Below are 26743 nucleotides of genomic sequence, written 5' to 3' on the forward strand. Positions count from 1 at the left end.
CAGCTGACACTTGCCAAGATGTGAGAAAGTGCCTGGTTTATTTCAGTATTTTCAAACAGGAAGTTATAATCTTCTTCTTACCAAAATCCTCACCACAAGCCCCCAGAATTAAGTATTTCATTCCCAGACCTTTTGATTTCTACATTTTAGAGGCCTCTTTAAGAACCTTCTAATATCCCTGATCCATTCTTTACTTCACTGTTTGATCTCTGATATCAATTTGCTCATTATCTGGCTAAATTAATCTTGAAATTTAGAAATATTCACATGAAATAGGTAAACTTTACTTAGAGTTTTGGGAATCTAATTTGGGTTGAGTTTTTTTAAATCAATATCCTGAAATCAGTCATCAGAATGTTCTTTTCAATAACATTTGTTTCTCTAACATGGTCTTGTGAATTATCAAGAATAAGAATAAAAATGCATTGGTTTTTTGCTCATAAACCCCAATGCTCTACATGACAGGAAAGTGGAAGAATTCACAAAAGGACTCTGAGTAGATCCATGAATCCAGAGTGCTGTCCCAAGGTCCTTGTGTGATATTCCCAAAAGAAGTGGTTGAATAGCGGTGCTCCAAAGATGGCGCTTACAGGCTTGCTTTAAAGGATACTTCACCAGAAGATTCCCAGAACTGCCAGATGAGACGTGGACTCCAAATGCACAGAATATTTTGAAAAATGGGATTAAACACATAAAGAAGGAAGGTATATCATGCTGACAACCAGAGTACACAGATGCCAAAGAACACAACAGCCAGTGAGAACACAGGCTGGATGGAGACCTGTTCACGTGCCTCTAGGCCCAACCGTGCTAACTAACACCATTCCTGCAATTAGAATGCAGAGTGAGTTTTGAATAAAGACGGAGAGCTTAAGGCCTAAAATAAGGAGCCAATCAATTTGACTGCAGAATAATTAGAAACAGAAATTTTCTAAAATACAGAAGAGGATCAGCAGGATTCCATGTTCTGGTTCTCATGTCACAGCAAGGCCTCCTGTAAGACTGTCAGTCTTTTACGCTATTGCTTTTTTCCTTAGCAATGGTGTTTTGGGATCACCTGCATTGGCTACTGCAGAAAAACTAGTGAGCTAAGTTCAGTTTCAAGAATAAAAATAACTTACTGTTCCGACAAGGAGAGTACTCAGCATATGCACTGAAATTCTGAATTGCTACATAGCAAGTGCCAACTGGGTCCTTTTCTGGTGCTGGTTTAAGAGTTCTCCAGTGATATAATGGAGCACAAGCCTGTGAAACATCAAAGACAATAAATATTTTTTTATGTAGATTCCACATACTAAGGACCTAAATTTGTAACAAACCATGCTAAATTATTAGATGACTTAACTGGCCTCCAGTATGCTAATGAGTACCTTGGTAGTCAGAATTAATTAAACTTCCTAAGTCAATTTCTCAACATTAATACACCATAGAATTGGAACAAATTAAGCATATACAAAAGAATGAGATTTTTGTCCCACAGGATTTTAAATCAAATAAAAGTAGCCTGACAAAAGTAAATATTTATGAAAGGTAAAGGACTCATATGTTCTTTTTTTTTTAATTGGATCTGCATAAAAGCAAATGACCATTTAAACAGCAAATGCATTAGTGCAATGTCTTAAAATGAGAACTAGTTCCTTTCTTTGTCTAATTTTTACTTGAAGAAAACTCTTTTCAAATCAAAATATGATGAGCTTATAAACCTATGTTTTGTGGATTCCCCTGGTTTATCAGTGAGGGTGTATCTGATTATTTTTTTTTAAACAATGACTTACATTTGGACTGATACCCCCTTATCACAGTGGGCTTATTTTTCATTTAATGATTTTTATTTATGACGAAACAAAAGTAATGGTAAGAAAAATGTGATTCTTGAGTGAAATCCTCTGGTTGCTTTTTCAGAAGCTTGGATTATAACAACAGCATGATATTTTGAAAGATTATCAGATATAAAAGATGATACATGAAATCCTCTTTAATCAGAGAACACTGTGCTAGGAACAAGAGAAGCAATAAAAACACATGCACCTTTTTGACTTCTGTTTTGCTAGCTTGTGTTCTTTTCTGAATATTCAAGAGCTCACTTCTAAGGATACAGAAATACATATTTTTCTAGAATATGGAACCACTAGCTTCTCTCCAAATTTGATGACATCACACTTGAACAATGCCAGAAAATGGAAAGCAGATCCCAATTTTAAAGTCTTTTCATGATTCCAAACACATCCTTGGTAATCAGTCTAATGTGTAACGACTTCTAGTAAAGATTTTACAAAGTAAAATCTACTTTACAAAGTAGCACCCTTCTTACTTGAGAATATAAATTATCTTTGCTCAAAATCTTAAGTTTGGGGGTTTTGTTTTTTGTCTCCTTCTAGATTGTAATGTCTTGGCCAATACTGAAAAACTCACTGACTCATCTAAGTTTCTTAACTTAGGGCTCTATTAGTGATCTGAGAAGGTATATGGTTAAGACATTTAACATAATGAAAGTGAAAGTGAAGTCACTCAGTCGTGTCCAACTCTTTGCTACCCCATGGACTGTAGCCTACCAGGCTCCTCCATCCATGGGATTTTCCAGGCAAGAATACTGGAGTGGGTTGCCATTTCCTTTTCCAGGGGATCTTCCCAACCCAGGGATTGAACCCAGGTCTCCTGCATTGCTGGCAGATGTTTTAACCTCTGCGCCACCAGGGAAGCCCAGGTGTATTTAACGTAATGTGCTAAAAAGGAGTTTGAACAGGGAAAGCACTACCTATATGACTCACTATAAGCCAATTCGCCTCACTTTCCACATCACCCTAGAATATTTCAATGCCATGAAAATTCTTTCCAGTGTTTGCCTGCTTTCTGTCCTAAAAAGTTATCTTTTTTATACCAGCTCAGTTTCACACAGATGTGAAGCACAATGATATGATAATATTTGGGCTTTGACCCAGACTTAACATGTACACATATGATTCCTGAATACTCAAAACTATACTTCTGTTCATAGCAATTTGATGTCCTAATAATTGTCACATAGGTAGAACTTAATTCTTTATTAAAACTGAAAAGGGACTTTATAGTATTCTATTTTCCTATCACATAATTTTGAAATTGCAAGCATGCTCTCAAATTAAACATTTTTATTATGAACATGGTGTGTCATTTATATTTTCAGTGATTCTGAAGACTTCTACAAATATTGAATAAATGCATAATACTGTTACAGATAAATTTTGAAGACTTAAAGTCAATACGGTATCCAAAGAGTTTTTTTTAACCCCAAGTAGTTATAGATGGAATTAGCTTTTCAATAGTTATTCACATACATTGTAAGTCACTAAAGGATTAAAGAGTTTGCTCTTTTTTTTAAACCAATTTTGGAATTTGAGAACTATATTAAAGCAAATAACAATTCTACAGAGAACCTACTGTAAATGCTATATTTGTAACTGAAGAGGGTTATCTATATTTGATACCTATTTTATGTCAAATAAAGCAAAGCATTTTCTTTAGATACTTATTCTTATTAAATCATAATTCAAAGAGCTTTAAATCCTAAAAGCCAAAGTTATTGCTTAATTTTGTAAGTAGGGCCAACAATAAAAAATTTCCCCAACAAAATATATTTTCAGATCAGCTTAATATCATCCTTTCTCAATAAATTAGACATGTATTATCACTTGTAACTACAGAGAAGAGAATCATAAAGTCACAGCATTTTAAAGCCAAAAGATCTCTATCTTGGAGTGAGAAATCTTTAAAAAGTATCAGTGAACTCAGAGAACCATGCAATTGGTAGTTATGTATTTTTATATATTTATTTTAATACAAGGATAATTACAATATTGTGATGGTTTTTGCCATACATGGTATGGTACTGGCACAAAAACAGAAATACAGATCAATGGAATAAAATAGAAAGCCTGGAGATAAATCCACGCACCTATAAGGTGTTCACCTTATCTTTCACAAAGGAGGCAAAAATATACAACGGAGAAAGGACAGTCTCTTCAACAAGTGGTGCTGGGAGAACTGGTCAACTATGTGTAATAGAATGAAATTAGAACACTTTCTAACAGCATATACAAAATAAGCTCCAAATGAATTTAAAGACCTAAACATAAGACCAGAAACTATAAAACTCTTAGAGGAAAACCTAGGCAGAACACTCTGTGACATAAATCACAGTAGGATCCTCTATGGTAGCTGTATTTTTAAAGAAAACTTTCTGATAGTTCTAAAGAGGATCAATGATATCACAGGAGATTAAAACAATCCTAATAGTAGTAATACTATTTTTCAGGTCAAATTTCTATCAGCCTTTTAAATCAATCTTAAGCAATAAAATATTTACCTTTTTAGGATTTAGCTTTTATTTTTCTATCTTCCTTATTAGTTTTTGAAATGTTTGAAAAGATCGACCCAATTTTCTGGAAAACCAGGCTTCCTATTGCTTTAAACACTAAAATAGATTCTTTAATTTTAAGCACTAATATTTTTGGTAATGCTGATAAGCTTATCTTTGAAAATCTGATATGTTCTTACATGAATGGATTTTTGTACATACGAGTTTTAAAACATGTCAGTGTACATATTACTCCAGAGCAGCCCCAACAGCACCCAGCGATACTCACCACCACTTTTCCTTTGTGAGTTCTCACTGTGGCTCCAAACCACTGATTCGATTTAAACTCTATAGGTTCCTTGGTTCCATTTACTCTTATCTTTCTGTTGTCTGGCAAGGAGGACATATAGATCGTTAATCATTTGTAAAACTTGGCAGCCAGGTAAAATATGTGATAATGAATCTGCCCATTAAAAAACAATTTTCATACACATAGTTGGGGGGGCTCTATTTGATTAAGTCTAAGCTAGACCTTTCACTTAGAAAAATACCAGTCAAATGGAAATACATATTTGAACATGACAGTTCACAACTTAAAGCATTTTTTAAAATAACTTACATTTTCAAGGATAAGGATACTGCAAACTTGATGTAGACTCTGACAGTCTGGAATCTACACTTTGGTCATTGATTTGTATCAGATGGAAGACCAAACATTCATAACTACTCTGAGGAATTCCAAATCTTTTCTGAAAGTAAAACTACCTGGAATCCCCTTGGTCTAGGAAGCACAGCTTTCTAGGCATGGCTTAGTTGGAAACTTGAAGGACTCCAGGTTCCCGGTTTTTAACTGAGTAACATATGTCTATGCAGCCACAGAAAATAACACCTCAACACAGCTTTATCCACACTTGGCAGATGTCAGCACGAGGGGACCATCTGAGTAAAAACTCAACCCAATTATGACACACTTCGGGTCTTAATAAAAAGCAAATATCTTTTCTTTCACTCCTGTTGCCAATCGACATATTTCCCACATGGTTCTAACCACATGGTTCTAACTGAACTTCCTCAGTAATGGCTAATGAATTTCAAAAAGACATTTATACTAGAGCATCTTATAGTGTGTGTTCTCTTTGGTATGCATTTTGCTTTTCCTTCCTCGACTCTATAATGAATGCATTACAAATGAACTTTTAACTTCTATTAAGTGAGGCCAAAGTATAAATGTAATTAACATTCTGTTGAGTTTACATATGATTACAGACTTTTCAAACAAAGAAACTACATATATATATATATATATATATATATATATATATATATTTAGATCTTAACCAAAAATTGATACTTTGATATGTCAGAAGAAAATTGTGAATTTCCTTCTTTAAAATATTATGCTTTAGACGTTTCTGAACTTTTAAAAAATAAAAATCAAGTTCTGGAAATCCTCATCTAAAATGCACCCAACAGGTAAAGACCTGGAGCATCTTACAGATTAGAGCATAACGTTGAAAACATAAACATTTCTGGGACTTCCCTGGTGGTCCAGTGGTTAAGAATCCTCCTTGCAATACAGGAGATGCAGGTTTGATCTCTGGTCAGGGAACTAAGATCCCACATGCCATGGAGGAAACAAGCCTGAGTGCCACAACGACTGAACCTGCGTGTCTGAACACTGAACAACTAGAGAATCTGTGCACCTCAACAAAAGATCCCGCATGTCGCAATGAAGATCCAATGCAACCAAATAAATATTATAAAAAGAAAATATAAACATTTCTATTTGTGTCTAGGCAAGAAAGATCATCCCTGGAGAAGGGAATGGCTAACCACTCCAGTATTCTTGCCTGGAGAATTCCATGGAGAGAGGAAGCCTGATGGGCTACAATAGTCCATGGGGTTGCAAAGTCAGACACAACTGAGTGACTTTCACTATCAGACCATTTTTCTAGATTCCACATATATGTATTAGTATAGGATACTTATTCTTCTCTTTCTGATGCCTTGATCTGCAGACAGTGACCTTTCTGACCTTCCCAGCCCCAGTCTTTCCAATCATCCAACATATACTTCTCAGTCTGCATGAAATTCCTTCCTGGCTATAATACTCTGTGCTTAGTTGCTCAGTCATGTCCGACTCTTTGTGACCCTGTGGACTGTAGCCCACCAGGCTCCTCTGTCTGTGGAATTCTCCAGGCAAGTATACTAGAGAGGGTTGCCATGTCCTCCACCAGGGGATCTTCCCAATCCAGGGATTGAACCCAGGTCTCCTGCATTGTGGGCAGATTCTTTACCCTTTTAGCCACCAGGAAAGCCCAAAGTGGTTTTTATTTGCTGACCAAACTCCTGTGACATGAGGCAATGCATTTCAGATAGGACCACACATCCCTCTGGAGCAGAAGGATGGCACAGGTTACCCAAAGTGCATTGTCAACTCCAGAGAACTCTTGGAAGGGCCAGTGGGAGACGGTGGAGCCATTAGTTACCAAAGCAATTCTCTCCTTGGTATATCCCAAACTAAGCCAAAAGCTAGAGGAAAGTTGTATAGTGACTGCATGTGATTTACAGCTTCTTAAGGCCAGGAGGGGCGAATTCGCATTTAGAAGCAAACCCCATTCCTGCCAGAGATGCTCAGAGTGCTCAAACAAGCCTTGTGCACACCAGGACCCAGGGACCCCACAGAGACTGAGACAGAACTGTCTTTGAGCACCTCCTATGGAGGTACGGGTTGGCAGTGGTCTGCCGCAGGGACAGGGACTCTGGGTGTGGATACGGCGTAAGTCCTCTTGGAGGAGGTCGCCATTAACCCCACCGTAGAGTTGCCAGAACTTACACAGAATGGGAAATTGATTCTTGGAGGGCACAACAGAACCTTGTGCACCAGGACCCAGGAGAAAGGAACGGTGACCCCACAGGAGACTTGCCTGTGAGTGTCCGGGAGACTCCAGAAAAGGCTTGGGTTGCTGGTGGCCTGCTGCAGGGTTGGGGGCACAGACTGTAGCAGTACATGTATGGAATCTTTTGAGGGCGGTCATCATTATCTATTACCTCCACTATAGTTTGGCCCCAGGTAAATAGCAGGGATGGAACACAGCTACACCCAACAGAAAATTGGATTAAAGATTTACAGAGCATGGCCAAGCCCATCAGAACAAGACCCAGTATCCCCCTCTGTCAGTCTATCCCATCAGGAAGCTTTCATAAGCCTCTTATCCTTCTCCATCAGAGGGCATACAGAATGAAAACCACAATCACAGAAAACTAACCAAACTGATCACATGGACCACAGCCTTGTCTAACTCAGTGAAACTAAGAGCCATGCCATGTGGGGCCACCCAAGATGGACTGGTCATGGTGGAGAGTTCTGACAAAACATGGTCCACTGGAGAAGGAAAACAGCAAACCACTTTAGTATTCCTGCCTTAAGAACCCCATGAACAGTATGAAAAAGCAAAAAGATAGGACACTGAAAGATGAACTCCCCCCCAGGTCAGTAGGTGTCAATATGCTACTGGAGATCAGTGGAGAAATAACTCCAGAAAGAATGAAGAGACGGAGACAAAGCAAAAACAACACCCAGTTGTGGATGTGACTGGTGATAGAAGCAAGATCCAATGCTATAAAGAGCAATATTACATAGGAACCTGGAATGTTAGGTCCATGAATCAAGGTAAATAGGAAGTTATCAAACAGGAGATGGCAAGAGTGAACGTCAACATTTTAGGAATCAGCAAACTAAACTGTACTGGAATGGGTGAATTTAACTCAGATGACCATTATATCTACTACTGCAGGCAGGAATCCCTCAGAAGAAATGGAATAGCCAAAAGAGTCCGAAATACAGTACTTGGATGCAGTCTCAAAAACGACAGAATGATCTCTGTTAATTTCCAAGGGAAACCATTCAATATCACAGTAATCCAAGTCTATGCCCCAGCCAGTAATGCTGAAAAAGCTGAAGTTGAACGGTTCTATGAAGACCTACAAGACCTTTTAGAACTAACACCCAAAAAAGATGTCCTTTTCATTATAGGGGACTGGAATGCAAAAGTAGGAAGTCAAGAAACACCTGGAGTAACAGGCAAATTTGGCCTTGGAGTACAGAATGAAGCAGGACAAAGGCTAAAAAAAGTTCTGCCAAGAGAATGCACTAGTTGTAGCAAACACCCTCTTCCAACAACACAAGAGAAGACTCTACACATGGACATCACCAGATGGTCAACACCGAAATCAGACTGATTATATTCTTTGCAGCCAAACATGGAGAAGCTCTATACAGTCAGCAAAAACAAGACCAGGAGCTGACTGTGGCTCAGATCATGAACTCCTTATTGCCAAATTCAGACTTAAATTGAATAAAGTAGGGAAAACCACTAGACCATTCAGGTATGACATAAAACAAACCCCTAATGATTATACAGTGGAAGTGAGAAATAGATTTAAGGGATTAGATCTGATAGACAGAATGCCTGATGAACAATGGTTCGTGACATTGTACAGAAGACAGGGAGCAAGACTATCCCCAAGAAAAAGAAATGCAAAAGCAAAATGGCTGTCTGAGAAGGCCTTACAAATAGCTGTGAAAGAAGAGAAGCCAAAAGCAAAGGAGAAAAGGAAAAATATACCCATTTGAATGCAGAAATCCAAAGAATAGCAAAGAGAAATAAGAAAGCCTTCCTCAGCCATCAATGCAAAGAAATAGAGGAAAACAATGGAATGGGAAAGACTAGAGATCTCTTCAAGAAAATTAGAGATACCAAGGGAACATTTCATGCAAAGATGGGCTCGATAAAGGACAGAAATGGTATGGACCTAACAGAAGTAGAAGATATTAAGAAGAGATGGCAAGAATACACAGAAGAACTGTACAAAAAAGATCTTCATGACCCAGATAATCACGATGGTGTGATCACTGACCTAGAGCCAGACATCCTGGAATGTGAAGTCAAGTGGGCCTTAGAAAGCATCACTATGAACAAAGCTAGTGGAGGTGATGGAATTCCAGTGGAGCTATTTCAAATCCTGAAAGATGATGTTGTGAAAGTGCTGCACTCAATATGCTAGCAAATTTGGAAAACTCAGCAGTGACCACAGGACTGGAAAAGGTTAGTTTTCATTCCAATCCCTAAGAAAGGCAATGCCAAAGAATGCTCAAACTACTGCACAATTCCACTCATCTCACATGCTAGCAAAGTAATGCTCAAAATTCTCCAAGCCAGGCTTCAACAATACGTGAACTGTGAACTTCCAGATGTTCAAGCTGGTTTTAGAAAAGGCAGAGGAACCAGAGATCAAATTGCCAACATGTGTTGGATCATCGAAAAAGCAAGAGAGTTCCAGAAAAACACCTATTTCTGCTTTATTGACTATGCCAAAGCCTTTGACTGTGTGGATCACAATAAACTGTGGACAATTCTTCAAGAGATGGGAATACCAGACCACCTGACCTGCTTCCTGAGAAATCTGTATGCAGGTCAGAAAGCAACAGTTAGAACTGAACATGGAACAACACGTTCCAAATAGGAAAAGGAGTATGTCAAGGCTGTATATTGTCACCCTGCTTATTTAACTTATATGCAGAGTACATCATGAGAAACACTGGGCTGGAAGAAGCACAAGCTGGACTCAAGATTGCTGGGAGAAATATCAATAACCTCAGATATGCAGATGATACCACCCTTATGGCAGAAAGTGAAGAAGAACAAAAGAGCCTCTTGATGAAAGTGAAAGAGGAGAGTGAAAAAGTTGGCTTAAAGCTCAACATTCAGAAAACAAAGATCATTGTATCCAGTCCCATCACTTCATGGGAAATAGATGGGGAAACAGTGGCAGCCTTTATTTTTAGGCGCTCCAAAATCACTGCAGATGGTGACTGTAGCTATGAAATAAAAAGACACTCCTTGGAAGAAAAGTTATGACCAACCTAGACAGCATATTAAAAAGCAGAGACATTACTTTGCCAACAAAGGTCCATCTAGTCAAGGCTATGGTTTTTCCAGTGGTCATGCATGGATGTGAGAGTTGGACTATAAAGAAAGCTGAGAGCCAAAGAATTAATGCTTTCGAACTGTGGTGTTGGAGAAGACTCTTGAGAGTCCCTTGGACTGCAAGGAGATCCAACCAGTTCATCCTAAAGGAAATTAGTCCTGAATGTTCGTTGGAAGGACTGATGTTAAAGTTGAAAGTCTAATACTTTGGCCACCTGATGCAAAGATGCAAAGAGTTGACTCATTGGAAAAGACTCTGATGCTGGGACAGATTGAAGGCAAGAGGAGAAGGGGATGACAGAGGATGAGATGGTTGGATGGCATCACCGACTCAATGGACATGAGTTTGAGTAAACTCCAGGAGTGGTGATGGACAGGGATGCCTAGTGTGCTGCAGTCCATGGGGTCGCAAAGAGTTGAACACGACTGAGTAACTAAACTGAACTGAAGTGACAGGAGACTATTAACAAAGTAAATAAATGAAAATCCAGATGATTCTTTTTCAAAGGAAGAATCAATAGATTTCATATGTAAAAGAGTCCCCAAATCAATAAGAGAAAAAGACTAAATTTCAATAGAAAATAGGTCTTAGGACCTAAACAGGCATTGTAGGGAAGAAGAAATCAGATACTTCATAAATTCATGGAGAGATCCTGAATCTCAAATCAAAACCATCACAAAAAGAAATTCTTGTTATCTATAAATAAGACTACTGTTCAACTATTAAAACATATATTGGGAATTTGGGACTGACATGAACACACTGCTATATTTAAAACAGATAACCAACAGGGACCTACTCCATAGCACAGGAAACTGCTCAATATTCTGTAAAAGAATTTGAAAATGAATAGATGCAGGTATATGTACAACTGAATCATTGTTGAATAATTAACAACATTGATAACTGAAACTAACACAACACTGTAAAATTAACTCTACTTCAATCAAAAATTAAAAGTGTATATGTATATATATATGACAGATTTAGATGCATTAATATCAAATATTGTCTATAAAATATATTTTTGTGTTTAGCTTTTCTGAGCCTTTAAAGAAAAAGTACAGGAAGATTCAAGGTCTTATGTAACAAGCACTTGTATTCCCACCGGGTAGAACTGAAAACTAAAGTTTTTTCACATTTACAGACATCACAATACCCTTTGACATCTATCTCCAGTTCTACTCCCCTGCCCCTCCTTCTCCAGAGGTAGCCACCATCATGAATGTGATGTGTATACTCCCAAACACTTAAAAAATAATGTCCAAGTGAAACACAGAACAGAGGTCTGCAGATATCTTCCATAAAGGACTGAGGATCAGTACTTCAGGCTTTGTACTCTCTATGATCTGTCACAACTACTCACCTCTGCCTCTGTAGCAAAAGCAGCCACAGACAGTATTTTTTTAATTTATTTATTTTTAATTGAAGGATAATTGCTGTACAGTATTGCACTGGTTTCTATCAAACATCAACATGAATCAGCCATAGGTTTACCCATGTCCCCTCCCACTTGAACATCCCTCCCACCTCCCTCCCCATCCCACCCATAGAGGTGACGATTTGTTTTTTAAAAAATGGATATGTTTTTTAAAAAATGAGCTTGGCTGTGTTCCAGTAAAACTTGACTTAGGGACAAAGAAAGGTGAATTCCATGTAATTTTCATGTGTCATTTACATATTACTCTTTAAAAAATTTTTCCCCCAATCATTACAAAACGTAGAAACTATCCTTCACTTACAGACACAGCAGGTGGTGGATCAGATTTTGTTGTAGTGTGCCAACAGTTTACTATTGACAAACTATTCTTTTGTGTGTTCTTTTTAACAGAAAAAGGTGGTATTATACTATCTGTATAGAAGAGTGTGTAGTTGTGTTTAACATTCAATTTTATGTTTTGGGGAGGTAATCCATGTTTTGATGATTAGATAGATAGCAGATCCAACTCATTCTTTTAAATTCCTGTGCAGTATTGTATTCCATTGAATAGCCTTCTGCATTTTATTTATCCATTCCATTTACGTATGAATGTTAGGTTTTTCAGTTTTTCTACTATAACAAATGTGTGCCCTGCGAGTCCTTACCCCCATCTTCTGCATATGGAGAAGAGTTTCTCTCACACCAGACTAGAAATAAAGTTGCCAGGTCATAGACAATCATCATATGTGTATATCAGCTATGGCAATCGACCTCCAAAGTAGCCCAATTTCCATGCCCACTAGCAAGGCATGAGAGAGGGACTGTCAACTCCTGCCACTGCAGGACTTTAAAGTTTTTGTCAATCTGGAGGACTATGAAATGGTCTTTCATTTTTTCTGTTTTCATTTGCATTTCCCTGATTATCAGTAGAGTTGATCATCTTTTTATGCTTATGGACCATACACTTTTTTCTTCTGCGAATTGCTAGTTCATATCCTTTTCTCATTTCCTGGTTTAATTTTAGTCCCATTGATTGGAAGAATTCAATATATATTCTGAGTAGTGATTTTTTTCCCACATATATGTTGCCAGTATCTTCTCAATCTTTGCTAGTGTTTCAACTTTGTTTTCGTGGATTGTTGCCCACCCAGAATTTGTTTTTATATAGGATGTGGCATGGCTGTCTTATTTCCAGTTTGAAAGGCCTGTTGTCTCAGCACCACTAACTGAAAAATCCATCTTTTTTTTCCCCTGAATTGTTGTCATAGCTCCTCTGCAATGGTACCTCTTGACGTGGCTGGAGGGGTCCAGCATGACCTGGCCCCCCACCTGCCTCTCCAACATCCTCTCCTCCCATTTTCCTAGTTTAGACACACCGCCTTTCCTAAACATGCCCAGGCTTTTCGGGCTCCTCATTGCATATGACTGTCTCCTCACTCCCACTGCCTGAAATATTCTTCCCGCTGTTTTCTGCAAGGCTGCTTCCCTCTTGTCACTCAGGTTTTAGCTCAAATGCCACTTCCTTCGAGACTCCCTCCCTAAGCAGCTAGTTCATCCTACCCTAAGTCATTCTCTCCTGTTACCCTTTAGACTTTTCTTCATAGCACTTACCATTCATTGAGATGGTTTTATTTATTAGTTTGCCTGTTTACTGGCTATCCATTCTCTTCCAGATATACAAGAATCCCATGAACAGAGATGTCTTCTGCTTCACCTCTGTACTGTCCACTTCTAAATCAGTGCCTAACACGTAGTGGTACCTCCGTGCTTATTGAGTGAATTACCAAACTCCCATCTATTCATTCAGAAGCTTGTATAGTATATTGTTCGGTATAATCCTTTCAGTTCAAAATGTTCTGTGTGTGGGTGTGTAAATGTATAGACACGGAACTGTTCCTGATGGTTTTCTTGAAGGCAGGGAGTGTACATGTTTTATTGACTGTTTATATTTCAATTGTGTATATTTCTGTACTATTTGAATTGTTACAGTGAACATTGTTACGTCTTTGATCTAAAAAAAGAAAAACTAAAGATAAAAACCTAGAGATTTGGGGACTTCCTGGGTGGTCAAGCTTCCAATGCAGGGGGGGTGCAGGTTTGATCCCTAGTCTAGGAACTAAGATCCTGCATGCTGTGCCATGTGGCAAAATAAGAAGAAAAAACAATCAGATCTGAAGGCTAATCTGAGTGATGGGTGGTGGCAATCAAGTGGATTTGGTTTGTCTGACATTTCTGGGCTTTGAAGCTGTCTCTCTAAATTGATAGCTTTGGTCTCTGGGCAATCAAGGTACAACCCAGTGGGTCGCAAACCTACTAACGTTTGGCTCTTTTTTCACAGGAGTATTAACTTCTGAGCAGGGTTAGGGAGTGTAGATGTGGTGGGCACATGGGGCCACAGGCAGGTTTTCTAATCTTCTCCTTGAGTAGAATGGGGGGGATTACACAGAGTGAGGATAGCTTACCACCGGAGAGAGAACGCAAACCAACAACAGGTGCAAGCAAACCCTGTGGCAGATGGAGGACTTTTGAAAACTATTAGAAAGTCCTCAGCCTCGTCCCAGAAAAACAGTAAGTTTCCCTGTAACTTCCAGTCATCACCTTCCGTGTTTCACACTAGGGATTTTCTTCAAGCTGTTGCAGGAGCTGTCCAGGCATTTTTAATCAGGAAAAGGGGAAAGGAAGTCTTTAACTGTTTGTTTGTAATCTTTCCCTTGATCAGCATATGCTACAAATGTTTCATTTAAATTGTACTATCTATCGGAGAACAAGGAATAGATCTATATAAAATTCAAAACAAAATATTGGTAGCCAGAGAACTCCGTGTCTAAAAAAAAAAAAAAACATCCAAGAAAAGACTCTGGATCAATTTTTATGTCCAGGAAAATGAAACTTCCAAATGAATTCTTCCTTATATCCCGAAACCACAATGAAAAACCATGAAAGAATACCTCTGCAGCCTTTATACTCTTGATCATCTTATTGTGAATTTTCAAGTCTTTAAGGAAATACCACACGAATTCATTTTATCATGTAATATTAAAGAATGTGTTATTCTTTCCCCACCAGTTGTACTGAGATATAATTGACATGCAGCATTGTGTAGGGCTTCATTGTATTAGGGCTTCCCTGGTAGCTCAGATGGTAAAAGAATCAGCCTGCAATGCAGGAGACGAGGTTCAATTCCTGGGTTGGGAAGATCCCCTGAAGAAGGAAATGTCTACCCGCTCCAGTATTCTTGCCTGGAGAATCCCATGGACAGAGGAGCCTGGTGGGCTACAGTCCATGTGGTTGCAAAGAGTCAGACACAACTGAGCGACTCATACACACACACTGTCTAAGGTGTATGGCATAATGTTTTGGCTTTCATGCAACATGGCATGATCACTACAATCCATTATCTCATATAGACATACACACACACACAAACTATTTTCCTGATGAGAGCTCTTGGGATTGACTCTCTTAACAACTTTCATCCATGCCATATAAAAGTGTTAACTATAGTCAACATGGTACATACACGTCACATCCCTGCTGCTGCTGCTGCTAAGTCGCTTCAGTCGTGTCTGACTCTGTGCAACCCCACAGACGGCAGCCCACCAGGCTCCCCCGTCCCTGGGATTCTCCAGGCAAGAACACTGGAGTGGGTTGCCATTTCCTTTTCCAATGCATGAAAGTGAAAAGTAAAAGTGAAGTCGCTCAGTCGTGTCCGACTCTTCGTGACCCCATGGACTGCAGCCCACCAGGCTCCTCCATCCATGGAATTTCCCAGGCAAGAATACTGGAGTGGGGTGCCATCGCTTTCTCTGACATCACATCCCTAGTACTTACTTATTTCATAACTTGAAATCTATACCTTATGACCCACTTCTCCCATTTGTCCTGCCCCCCATCCCCCACCTCTGGTAGCAACAAGTTTGATCTCTTTTTCTGTGAGATTTTTTTTTTCTTAAGATTCCACATATAAGAGAGATCATATAGTATTTGTCTTTCTCTATTCGACTTATTTCATTTCATTTAGCATAATGCCCTCAAGATTCATTCATGTTGACACAAACGGCAGGGGATCTCTCCTTTGTAATGGCTGAGTAGTATTCCATTGTGAATATATATATATATATATATATATATATATCTTCTCTGGTGGCTCAGTGGTAAAGAATCTGCCTGCTGATACATAAGATGGGTTCAAACCCTGAGTCAGAAAGATACCCTGGAGAAGGAAATGGCAACCCACTCTAGTATTCTTGCCTGGAAAATCCCATGGACAGAGGAGCCTTGCAGGTTACAGTCCATAGGGTTGCAAAATAGTTGGACATGACTTAGCAACTATACAAGAATAACAACAACAATGTGTGTGTGTGTGTTACACATTCATCCACTGATGGACAGAAATATGTTATTCCAATGAAACATTCTATATAACTGAGTTTTATTACTTGTATCATATATGTATGCTATATACAGATGTATGCATGTACACACATGTGCAAATACACACACGTTTTCCTGCCTTTACCTCTTAGATCAGCTCTAAATATCCCACCCTCCACAATGTAGATCCCAGACCCTGCATCTGATCTTCAGATAGCCTGCCATTCAGAGAGCTCCTTCCCTGTCCCTTCTGAGTCTCACTCCCAGACTTTATTCATGAAGCTGCTCTTGCAAAATTCTATTCCTCCTTATTTGCCAAATAATCCAAATTGCTTCCTTAAAAACCTGCTTTAAAATGTAGGGCCATGCATGACAAACAGTCACTCACACAGGGGTAAGAAAGTAGAGAATATATGGGACAAAATTTAGTAAATAAATGCTTGTGAAAAAAAGTGGAATGGAATAGAATACAATAGAATGTAGGGCCAAAAATTCTTTTCAAACTGAAATTCTTTGAGATTATCATTTTTAAAAAATTCAAACAATATAAAGTAAGAGAACTTGTATAAAGAAATGTATAAAGTAGTAACTGAAAGGTCATTGGCATTCCTCCTCCATGGATACACTTGCTGTTGTTTTCTAAAGCCACCCAGCCATTTAGAATTTAAGAGACTTATAGCTCACTCTTCTAGTCTAACAAATATCTGGAAATCATGAAGCTTTTATTTTTTTATATCACTATTTAAGTGTTTGGTTCCTTACATAACTAAATAAGGAATAAAGTTAAATGAGTTGAAAGTACACTTTTAGAATTCTAATAATAACATTCATAAATATGGGTTTGGGATAGCAATAGTAAATGTATTATAATCTTGCTGTTATACAGTTTACCTGATCAAGATGAGAATATAAATTTTTTGCTACAATTATTTCCATATCTATATTGTCTTCCAGAGAATAAAGATCACATTTCCAACTTCCTGTTTTTAAAAACCAATAGGGCCTAGCCAGTGTTCTTCAGACATTTGTTTCTACATCGTATAGAATCATTTGAAATGTTTTTTCATATGTAATTTGACTTGGGCCATGTGTAAGTCTTGTTCTGGACATACATTCGGACTTCTGTTAGTATGACAAAAGCCATTTCTTGGATGGGTGTTCTGCTGATTTACATAATACAGTTAAAGAAGATATCAAGAAATGAAAGAATCACCTCCTTCCCCAAATAAATTCAGATTTTAAATAGGGCTACCAGGCAATCCCTGGTTGCTCAATTCATTCAGCCATTTGGCTATTACTATTTAACTTTTCTCCTTATCCCCAGCCTTCTCTGTCTACCTGCTCACTCTCAGTTGATAATTTTGCTTATGTCACTGAGAAATTAGAAGAAATGAAAAAGGATCATTTTCTTCTTTCTATTACTAAACCCACCAACCTACTCTCACTCTGCCTTCTCTGTTCACTGAGGATGGATCACCTTTATGTTCCTCCAAAGCCAGTGCCTCCATCCGTGTAAAGTCACACTCATCCCTTTTCATCTACTTAGGAATCTGTTTCACACATCCCTCTCCTCCTTTATTCAGCATCATTGTTTCCCACTGGATGGAAGAACTCCTATGAGATCACAAACACACTATCATGTCTCCTCGATGATTACATTTCTGGAGTCCCATTAGGGCAGAGCTCCTTGGGAAAAAGTGACTCTATAGACCGGCTGTCTCCTGCTGGTCTTCTCTCATCCTCTCCCAACACACACCACCGCAACTGCTTTTGTCAGCTGTCAATTACTTTCTATTATCAAATCAAATGTTCAAAGTTTACTCCTGCTGCTGCTGCTGCTGCTAAGTCGCTTCAGTCGTGTCCGACTCTGTGTGACCCCATAGACGGCAGCCCACCAGGCTCCCCAGTCCCTGGGATTCTCCAGGCAAGAACACTGGAGTGGGTTGCCATTTCCTTCTCCAATGCATGAAAGTGAAAAGTGAAAGTGAAGTCGCTCAGTCATGTCCGACTCTAGCGACCCCATGGACTGTAGCCCACCAGGCTCCTCCGTCCATGGGATTTTCCAGGCAAAAGTACTGGAGTGGGGTGCCATTGCCTTCTCCAAGTTTACTCCAACTGACACGAGTTTCATTGCTGCACAGGCTTTTCTCTAGTTGCGGTGAGCAGGGGCTACTCTCTAGTTGCAGCGCGCAGCCTTTTCATTGTGGTGGCTTCTCTTGTTGCAGCTCCTGGCTCTAGAGCACAGGCTCAGTAGTTGTGGCACATAGGCTTAGCTGCTCTGAGTCATAGGGGATCTAGTTCCTGGACCAGGGATAGAACTCGCGTCTCCTGAATTGGCAGGCAGATTCTTAACCACTGGTCAGCAGGGAGGTCCTCAGATGAGTTTCTTCACTGGCTTCTTGACTTCTTCTGCCTAACCAGCAGCTTCTTCTTAGCATTGTTTATACCTCCTCCTCAACACTGATTGTTCTTTAAATGGCAGGGACTCTAGGACTTCCCTGGTAGTCCAGTGAAGTGGGGTCCAGCCTCCCCACAAGCCACAGCTACTGAGCCCACGTGCTGCAATTGCTGAAGTCTACATGCTTAAAGGTTATGCTCTGCAACAAAAGAAATCACTGCAATGAGAAGCCCACACACCACAACGAAGAGTAGCCCCCACTTGCTGCAACTAGAGAAAGCCTGTGCATAGCAACGAAGACCCAGTGCAACCAAAAACAATAAATAAATTTAGAAAAAAAATTAAGATAAACAAGGACATTTCCCGTCCTCTCCCTTTCTCTCTTCTCTTTGCTTCACTTTGTTTCTCCTCACTTCTCTTCATTCTCTCCATCAGTCATGGCCTTAAATATCACCTACGACTTCCACATTTAAATTTCCAAGCCTCTTGCCTGAACTTTAGGTTTATTTATCCAGCTTCCTATGTGATATCACTCTGATGTCTGATAAACATCTCCAGTTTCTCCTATCTGGACTCAACTGGATACTTTCTCTCAGATTTCCTCCTTCCCCTGTTCCCTGTCTCAGTCCCATTCCTCCAGTTGCTCAGATCAAATTTTTCTCTTTCTTCTGTATCCTTCATCTGATCCATAAAGAAAATTCTACCAACTTCACTTTCAAATCAATCCCAAATCCAGCCATTTCTCAAACCTAACTGTTATCACTCAACCCTAACTGCTATCACTCAACCCAGACCACACTTTTCTATAACCAGACGATAGGAATGTCTCCCCTTGCTTCTGCTGTGGTTGCCTACACTCTACGAAACCAATCCTTTTTAAAACATAATCAAATTCTGTTACTTGCCTACTCAAAACCACCATTGACTGCCATCACTCTTAGAATAAAACCCAAAGTCCAACTGACTTGTAAGGTGCTAGACAGTCTTGCTTCATCTTCTATCTTTCTTTTCCTGACTTCTGTTTAACCCAGTGGGTCTTCTCCATTTCCCAAGAACACTCTTCTCTCCAGATTTAACCCTGACTGTCCTACAATGTAGAACTTCCCCCCTTCCACTACATGGTTTCTTCCTTCACTTAATTTAGGCCTCTGTTCAAATATCACCTTTTCAGTGAAACTTTCTCTGACCACCTTTAGTGAGAAAAATAATAGCCCTCAAGATGTCTACATGTTTTTGCTTTCTTTTTTTTAATTTGGCTGCTCTGAGTCCTAGCTATGACATGTAGGATCTTTTTTGAAGCATGTGAACTCTTAGTTACAACATATGGGATCCAGCTCTCCTGAGGGATAGAACCTGGGGTCCTTGAATTGGGAGTGCAGAGTTTCAGTCACTGGACCACCAGGGAAGTTCAGATGTCTGTATCTTAATACGCTGAACCTGAGACTATGTTAGGCTGCACGACAAAAGACAATTAAGTTTGTGGATGGAATTAAGGTTGCTAACCAGTTGACTTAAAATAGGGAGATGATCCTGGCTTATCTGCAGGGTCCAAAGTAATAACAAAGATATTTTAAGGTGAAAGAAGGAGGTAGAAAAGAAGAACCAGAGGCAGAGCAGTGTAAGAAAGACTCAAGCTGACAGTACTGGCTTTGAAAATGGAAGAGGGCCATGAACCAAGATATGTGAGCAGCTTCTGGAAGCTGAAGAAAGCAAGAAAACAGATCCTCCCCCAGAGCTTTCAGAAGGAGCACAGCTCTGCCAGCACCTTGATTTTAGCCCAGTGAGACCTAATATTATAGACTTGGCCTCCAGAACTGTGTGATAATCAACTTGTGTTGTTCAAAGCCACAAAGTACGTGGTAAGTTGTTACAGCAGCAACAGGAAAATAATACCCCAGAGAATTAGAAAAAAGTGCATGTGTGTGTATAAACACACACACACACACACACACACCACTCTCTGTTCCCTTTGGCCTTATCATACTTTTTGTCAACTTGTCAAAACTTACTTTTCAACTTACTATTCACTGTAAATTCCATAAGGGTAAGTTCATGGCCATACAAGCAGGGTCAAGGACCACAACTGCTTGTAGAGAGTTCTTAACATTTCTCTTATTGCTGAAATTTGGTTTTACTGCTAAATCTAAGTTTACTGGCTTCCCTGGTGGTTCAGCCTGCCAGTGCAGGAGACTCAGGTTTGATCCCTAGGTTGGGAAGGTTCCCTGCAGAAGAAAATGGCAACCCACTCCAATAGTCTTGCCTGGGAAATCCCATGGACAGAGGAGCCTGATGGGCTATATACAGTCCATGTAGTCAGTCACAAAACAGTTGGACATGACTTAGCAACTAAAACGACAACAAATCTAAGCTTTAATTTCAACTCTGCTGTTTCTTAAGAGAACATAGTTGACCCTTGGGCAGCTCTGAGGATTGGTTCCGGGACCCACCATGGATACCAAAACCTCAGATGTTCTCCTTTCCAGATGCCCTTATGGAGGCAGATAGTTTGCTTGCCATAATGAGGTTCTGCATCTGCAGACTCAACCATCTGAGCATCCTGTAATAATGCGTATTAGGTGCTCAGTCATGTTTGACTCTTTGCAACACCATGGGTTGTAGCTCACCAGGCTACTCTGTCCAGGGAATTCTCCAGGCCAGAATACTGGAGTGAGTAGCCATTCCCTTTTCCAGGGGATCTTCCCAACTCAGGGATCAAACACAGGTCTCCCACATTGCAGGTAGATTCTTTACCATCTGAGCCACCAGGGAAGCCCTGTAATAATTGGTATTTACTTTAAAAAAAAGTCCTCCTAAGTGGATTTGTTGTTCAGTCACTAAGTCGTGTCCTAAGTGGATTGGCATAGACCAAATGCCTGTTATTCAAAGGTCAACTGCATTGTATAAATAAAAATGAATTAAAGTAAACCAAAGGGTGCTTTGAGGGAAAAAGACATTCTGATTTAATATGTCACCCAAAGAGCCTGACTTAAAGGATGAAGGGTATTCAGTCTCCCTAGTCAGTATCTGTGCCAGAGACTGGACACCAGGTGGAACAAGTTGAGAATTTATTGTCAGTATGCATTTCACCCATTATCTTTGCATCTCCTGATAGGAACACCTTTGTTTCTTTGCCATGTGTCTTGTCTGTTCCTTATCTACAAATGTAAGGATTAGAACTGTAGCCCCAAAGAACTATTTTATTTCAAAGCCTCCAAAAAATATGTCCTACAGAGTATGTCCATTAGAAATAGAAGAACATTAGGATTTCCCCGGTGGTTCAGTGCTTAAGACCCTATGCTTCCACTGCAGGGGGCATGGGTTTGATCCCTGGTTGGGGAAGTTCTGCAGGCTGCAAGGTGCAGCCAACAAAAAAAAAAAAAGAGAAAAAGAAATCAACTTTAGGGAGTTCTCTGGCAATCCAGTAGGTTCAATCCCTGGTCAGGGAACTAAGATACTGCCAGCATCATGCCAAAAAAAAAAAAAAAAAAAAAGTAGAAGAAAACTGTTTTAATAACATTTTCAAGGATTAAATTCTATAGCATTTCATTTCTAGTATTCTTTTAAAAATTGTGTATAAGCAACTTTGACAGGTGTGCCTAAACATACCAATCTAACACAAAGATAATCAAATATTCAAATAATTAGATATTCAAATAAGATGGCATGGCCAACTTCCTAGTTTGTCTGGCCACCAAACACGAGGAGAATCAGTAAATGTCAATTCCACGTGGAAGCTTTACTAGACGAGGTGCAATTTGCCATGAGTCTTCCCAGTTAGAGTGGCCTTGAAAGCACGTGTCAATCAGGAATCTCCATCAGGCCAGGTCTTTGGGTCACTTGTATAAGCAGAGGCTCCTCTCCAGCTCATATTAACCAGACAGTGTGAACAAGCAATAAACCTTGGCTGGTTTACGCCAAGAGATCTGGAGTTATTTGATACTAGAGTAATCCCGGGCATTCTTTGGCTTAAGAGATATGAGGAGAAATAATGACCGTCAAAAAAATATTCTACCCTATGAATCCAATGGGTTTCTTTAGTTCACAAATTCTCAGTGCCTTTTCTAGGAGAATACATATTGTGAGTCACAAAGAAGACGTGCTGGTTAATTTTATGTGTCAACCTCACTGGATCATGAGATGTCTGGGTACTTGACTAAACCTGATTTCTGGATGTGTTTCCGGAAGACTCGGGAAGACAGTTTGGCCCCTGCTAACAGCTCTCTTTATTCTAAAAGTCTCGGGACTTCTCTGGCGGTCCAGAAGTTAAGACTTCATGTTCCCAGTGCAGGGAGCCCAGGTTCAATCCCTGGTCAGGGAACTAGACCCCATAGACTGCAGCTAAAAGCTTGCATGCCTCAACTAAGACCCCACATGCCACAGCTAAGACTCAGTACGGCCAAATAAACAAATCAATAATAATAATAAAAAATAAATTAAAGTCTTTAGAAACTGTCAGACCACCAAGCTTATGTTTGGTGTCAGACCACCAAGCTTAATGTTTCTATTGATGTAGAATCTAGAATAGAAACAGGTGATAAATAGTGTCTTCTTATTTTTACACACACAATTGGCATTGAAAATATCCTTGATCATCAGTATTTTGAAACATAAGCAGTTATACGTAAATGAGTACATTTATAAACTACTCTACCATGTATACCCAAGACAAATGAGGAAACCATTAAGACTGCTTTCAGTCAACACAAAACCTGAGCCGTGGTCTCCCACTGTTAATCTTCATAATACTTCAGTGAACTCAATAATTTCGTTTAGAAATCTTTTCATGTTTTATTATTATTTTTCCTGATCATAAATGAATACCTGTTCATGGTTTTTAATAATAAGTAATAAATGCACTAGGAAAAGAAGAAAAAAACAGTTTTAATTATATTTCCCAATAGCCTCTCATTGCCCTTCTCCTCTTGTGCTCTTCCACAGGCTGTAGACACAATTTTGAATTTTTTTTCACTTAACATTAAAACAAAAGCATTTCCCCATTTTAATCTTGATTCTCAGTGGGCTTCATTTTTAAGGGTCTATAATACCCAATTGTGTGATTTATAGCATCATTTATGGGATATACACCCTCATTTAGGATGTTTGAAAATGTTATTTTCTAGTGTTATGCCCCTTCTTTTTTTAAGGATTTTAGGATTTGTAGCAACTTTAGAATTAATTTCTGAAACACATATTCCACTGGGAATTGTAGGAAGAGAGAAGCCAGAAAAATACCAGAAAATCATTGCTGGAAAATAAAATGTTCTGGGTGGTTACAAGAGAGGAACCAGGACACAGGCTCAGAGTGATTAGGGACATGGGTGTATGTAATGCATGCTTGAGAGGTAGGCTTTGCCATGATGTACCGTGGAAGTCATGTGGAGGCAGGGGTGGACTGTGACAGAGAAATGTGGGCAAATCATGGGGAATGACAATAGACTAGAAATGGAGCCATAACTTGGGCAGGTTGGATGCAGAGTTAGCTCTGACCTGCTCCACCTGGAGTGAGATGATGTGAGTAACGTGGACTGTGTAGGGTTCTCAAAGAAACCTATTCCTGTTGCAGTGGTATGTGTCCTTTTCTCTCATTTTGACCTGTCCTGAAATCAGGGCTGATTGATATAGAGAATTTTGCAATATCACACACAGATCTGTGTCCATATGTCAAACATCAGAGCTTAAGAATAAAATTGATGTAATGCAAATAAGTTAATGCCCTGCAGGGCAGTCACATGAATTTTGGTCACTACAATAATGTGTCTGAAGTGAGAGCTCCTTAGTTCAGTGATGATCAATGGGAGACCCCATGCCTGAATTTCAGCAACGACATGAGAATTACCAAATATGATGCTTCGTTGCAAAGATTTATTCTGATTCAGCATGTTTCCATTCACATGGGTGTGTTGCCACACACATTCTGGTCATGCTGCTGCTGCTGCTGCTAAGTCACTTCAGTCGTGTCCAACTCTGTGCAACCCCATAGACAGCAGCCCACCAGGCTCCCCTGTCCCTGGGATTCTCCAGGCCAAGAACACTGGAGTGGGTTGCATTTCCTTCTCCAATGCATGAAAGTGAAAAGGGAAAGTGAAGTTGCTCAGTCATGTCTGACTCGTAGCAACCCCATGGACTGCAGCCTACCAGGCTCCTCCATCCATGGGATTTTCCAGGCAAGAGTACTGGAGTGGGGTGCCAGTACTGATTCTGGTCATAGTATTCTTTATTTAAAGAATGGTAAAGAGGGTCCTACGTGATGAGCTGACATACGTTTTCCCCTGTTTGGGGGCAGTAAGGCGACTTACTTAGCCTTTCAGAGATGTGCCTTATACTCCCAGCTATTATCACATCAGACCTTCCTGTAGTCTAACAGTTTAAACTCACATGATCATAGCAATGGCCATACAACCAGCTTTAATATCATATCAAATATATAACTCTCTAGCATACTCCATAATGTTTTCTTTCTCTCTTTTTAGTTTCATTTACATGCAGTAAAATTCATTCTTAGAGATGTACAGTTCAATGACTTTTTTCTTTTAAACTCTTGTTTCTTTGTATTCATTTATTTATTTTTGGTTGCGCTGGGTCTTCATTGCTATATGTGGGCTTTCTCTAGTTATCTCCAGCAAGGACTACTCTTCGTTGTAAGGGCTTCTCAATGTGGTGGCTTCTCTTCTTGCAGCACACAGGCTCTAGAGTGCAGACTTGGTAGTCGTGGTGCACAGGCTTAGCTTCCCTGAGGCAGGTGGGATCTCCCCAGACCAGGGATTAACCCACGTCCTCTACATTGGCAGATGGATTCTTAACCACTGGACCACCAGCAAAGTTCCCGGTTCAACAACTTTTGATATATACATATAGTTATGGACCACTATCACAATCAAGACATAGGAAGTTCCATTAGCTCCCCAAATGCCTTCAATCTTCCCCTTTGCAGACCACCCCTCCTTCTCGCTTCTCATGCCTGGCAACCATTTGTACCTGTGCATGCTCAGTCACTCAGTTGTGTCTGACTCTTTTCAACCCTATGGACTGTAGCCTTCCCGGCTTCTCTGTTCATGGGATTCTCCAGGCAAGCATACTGGAGTGGGTTGCCATATCCTCCTCCAGGGAACCCTCCTGACGCAGAGATCGAACCCATGTCTTCCACATCTCCTGCACTGTAGGTGGGTGAGCCACCGGGGAAGCCCAGCTATTTCTGCAAAGACTTGTTTTTGTAAGCTATGCTTTACTTTTACTAAAACAATAAAAGGGTAAGTGATCACTTTCACCAGTATTTGTGGACCTATAAGAGTTTCTCAACTTGCAGATCTTTGGGTTCAAATCTCAGAGATCCAGGAGCTGGCCTTTCTGCAGGGCTGGCGTTAAACCCTGTTCCTTTTCAACTAGTCTGAGAGTTGCCTGGCTGAGGTCCCTAACAGAGCAACACCAGTGTTTAAAGTATTCAATGCCTATCTGTGCATCACAATTTGCTTATCTACCTCAAATCCTCATATAACTTAACCCAGAATCAAAACTACTTTTAATCTATTTTAGTGTTTCATTATACAGATACACCTTGATTAATACACTAATATGTTTTCTGAAGATGTATTTAAACTGAATTTTGAAAATGAAATATGTTTAAAGGGAGCACTTTTAATAAGATCTATAATTAGTCTTTTATCTCTCTTCCTCAAAAATCCATGCTTGTGTCTCTGGATGGTGTCCTTCAGGGCACTGCTGAGCTCAGCTTGTCAGGAATGTTGGCAACTCTTTCCATCAACACAACTCACAGATACAATTCTCTACACAAAACAGGTGAAGTTTGAATGCTCACATCTCAACCAGCTGGCTTCAGTGTGCCAGTTTGTTTTTCTTGCTTTCAGAACAATTTCAAGACAATTTCCTACATTTCTCCCAGAATGCTACAGCTGCTGCACGGATTCTTCCTGCCAAGAGCCTGGAAGTCTCTTCCATCACACACACTTCCAGCTTCTTGAAAGAATTTTGCAGATTAAGCAACAGGCGCCTAATGCTCATTCTACTCAACTAGCCATAGAGCAGATCTGTTTCCCATTTCTGGTTGGAGTTTCAAGGACTTCCTTTTTTCTAATTGCTTCCTCCAGGGCTGTGTATTGTAGGGACCACTGCCTCCTCCCGGCTCATATCAGGACTCGATAGCTATTGCATTTTGTCACATGAAAGTCTGAGTCGACTGGGAGAAGCTGAGGGATGCTGGTTGCATCTGTCA

At 39.8% G+C, this 26743-nt stretch overlaps 1 protein-coding gene and 1 long non-coding RNA gene across 2 annotated transcripts in view; one reads left to right on the plus strand and one right to left on the minus strand.

Moving 5' to 3' along the window:
* The window catches only part of ITGA8 (integrin subunit alpha 8), a 188952-nt gene that overhangs the window by 155759 nt on the left and 6450 nt on the right, over nucleotides 1-26743 (minus strand). Inside the window, exons 3-4 of the mRNA XM_055543891.1 lie at nucleotides 4623-4723; nucleotides 1122-1245 (exon numbers count right to left, since the gene is read on the minus strand). Coding sequence (XP_055399866.1) covers nucleotides 1122-1245; nucleotides 4623-4723 — 225 coding nt within the window. The remainder of the gene's footprint in view (nucleotides 1-1121; nucleotides 1246-4622; nucleotides 4724-26743) is intronic.
* LOC129625476 (uncharacterized) overlaps nucleotides 1-26743 on the plus strand; it is a 107988-nt gene that overhangs the window by 61038 nt on the left and 20207 nt on the right. The window lies entirely within an intron of this gene.

Source organism: Bubalus kerabau, chromosome 13 (assembly GCF_029407905.1).
Source record: "Bubalus kerabau isolate K-KA32 ecotype Philippines breed swamp buffalo chromosome 13, PCC_UOA_SB_1v2, whole genome shotgun sequence".
Classification (NCBI taxonomy): Eukaryota; Metazoa; Chordata; class Mammalia; order Artiodactyla; family Bovidae; genus Bubalus; species Bubalus kerabau.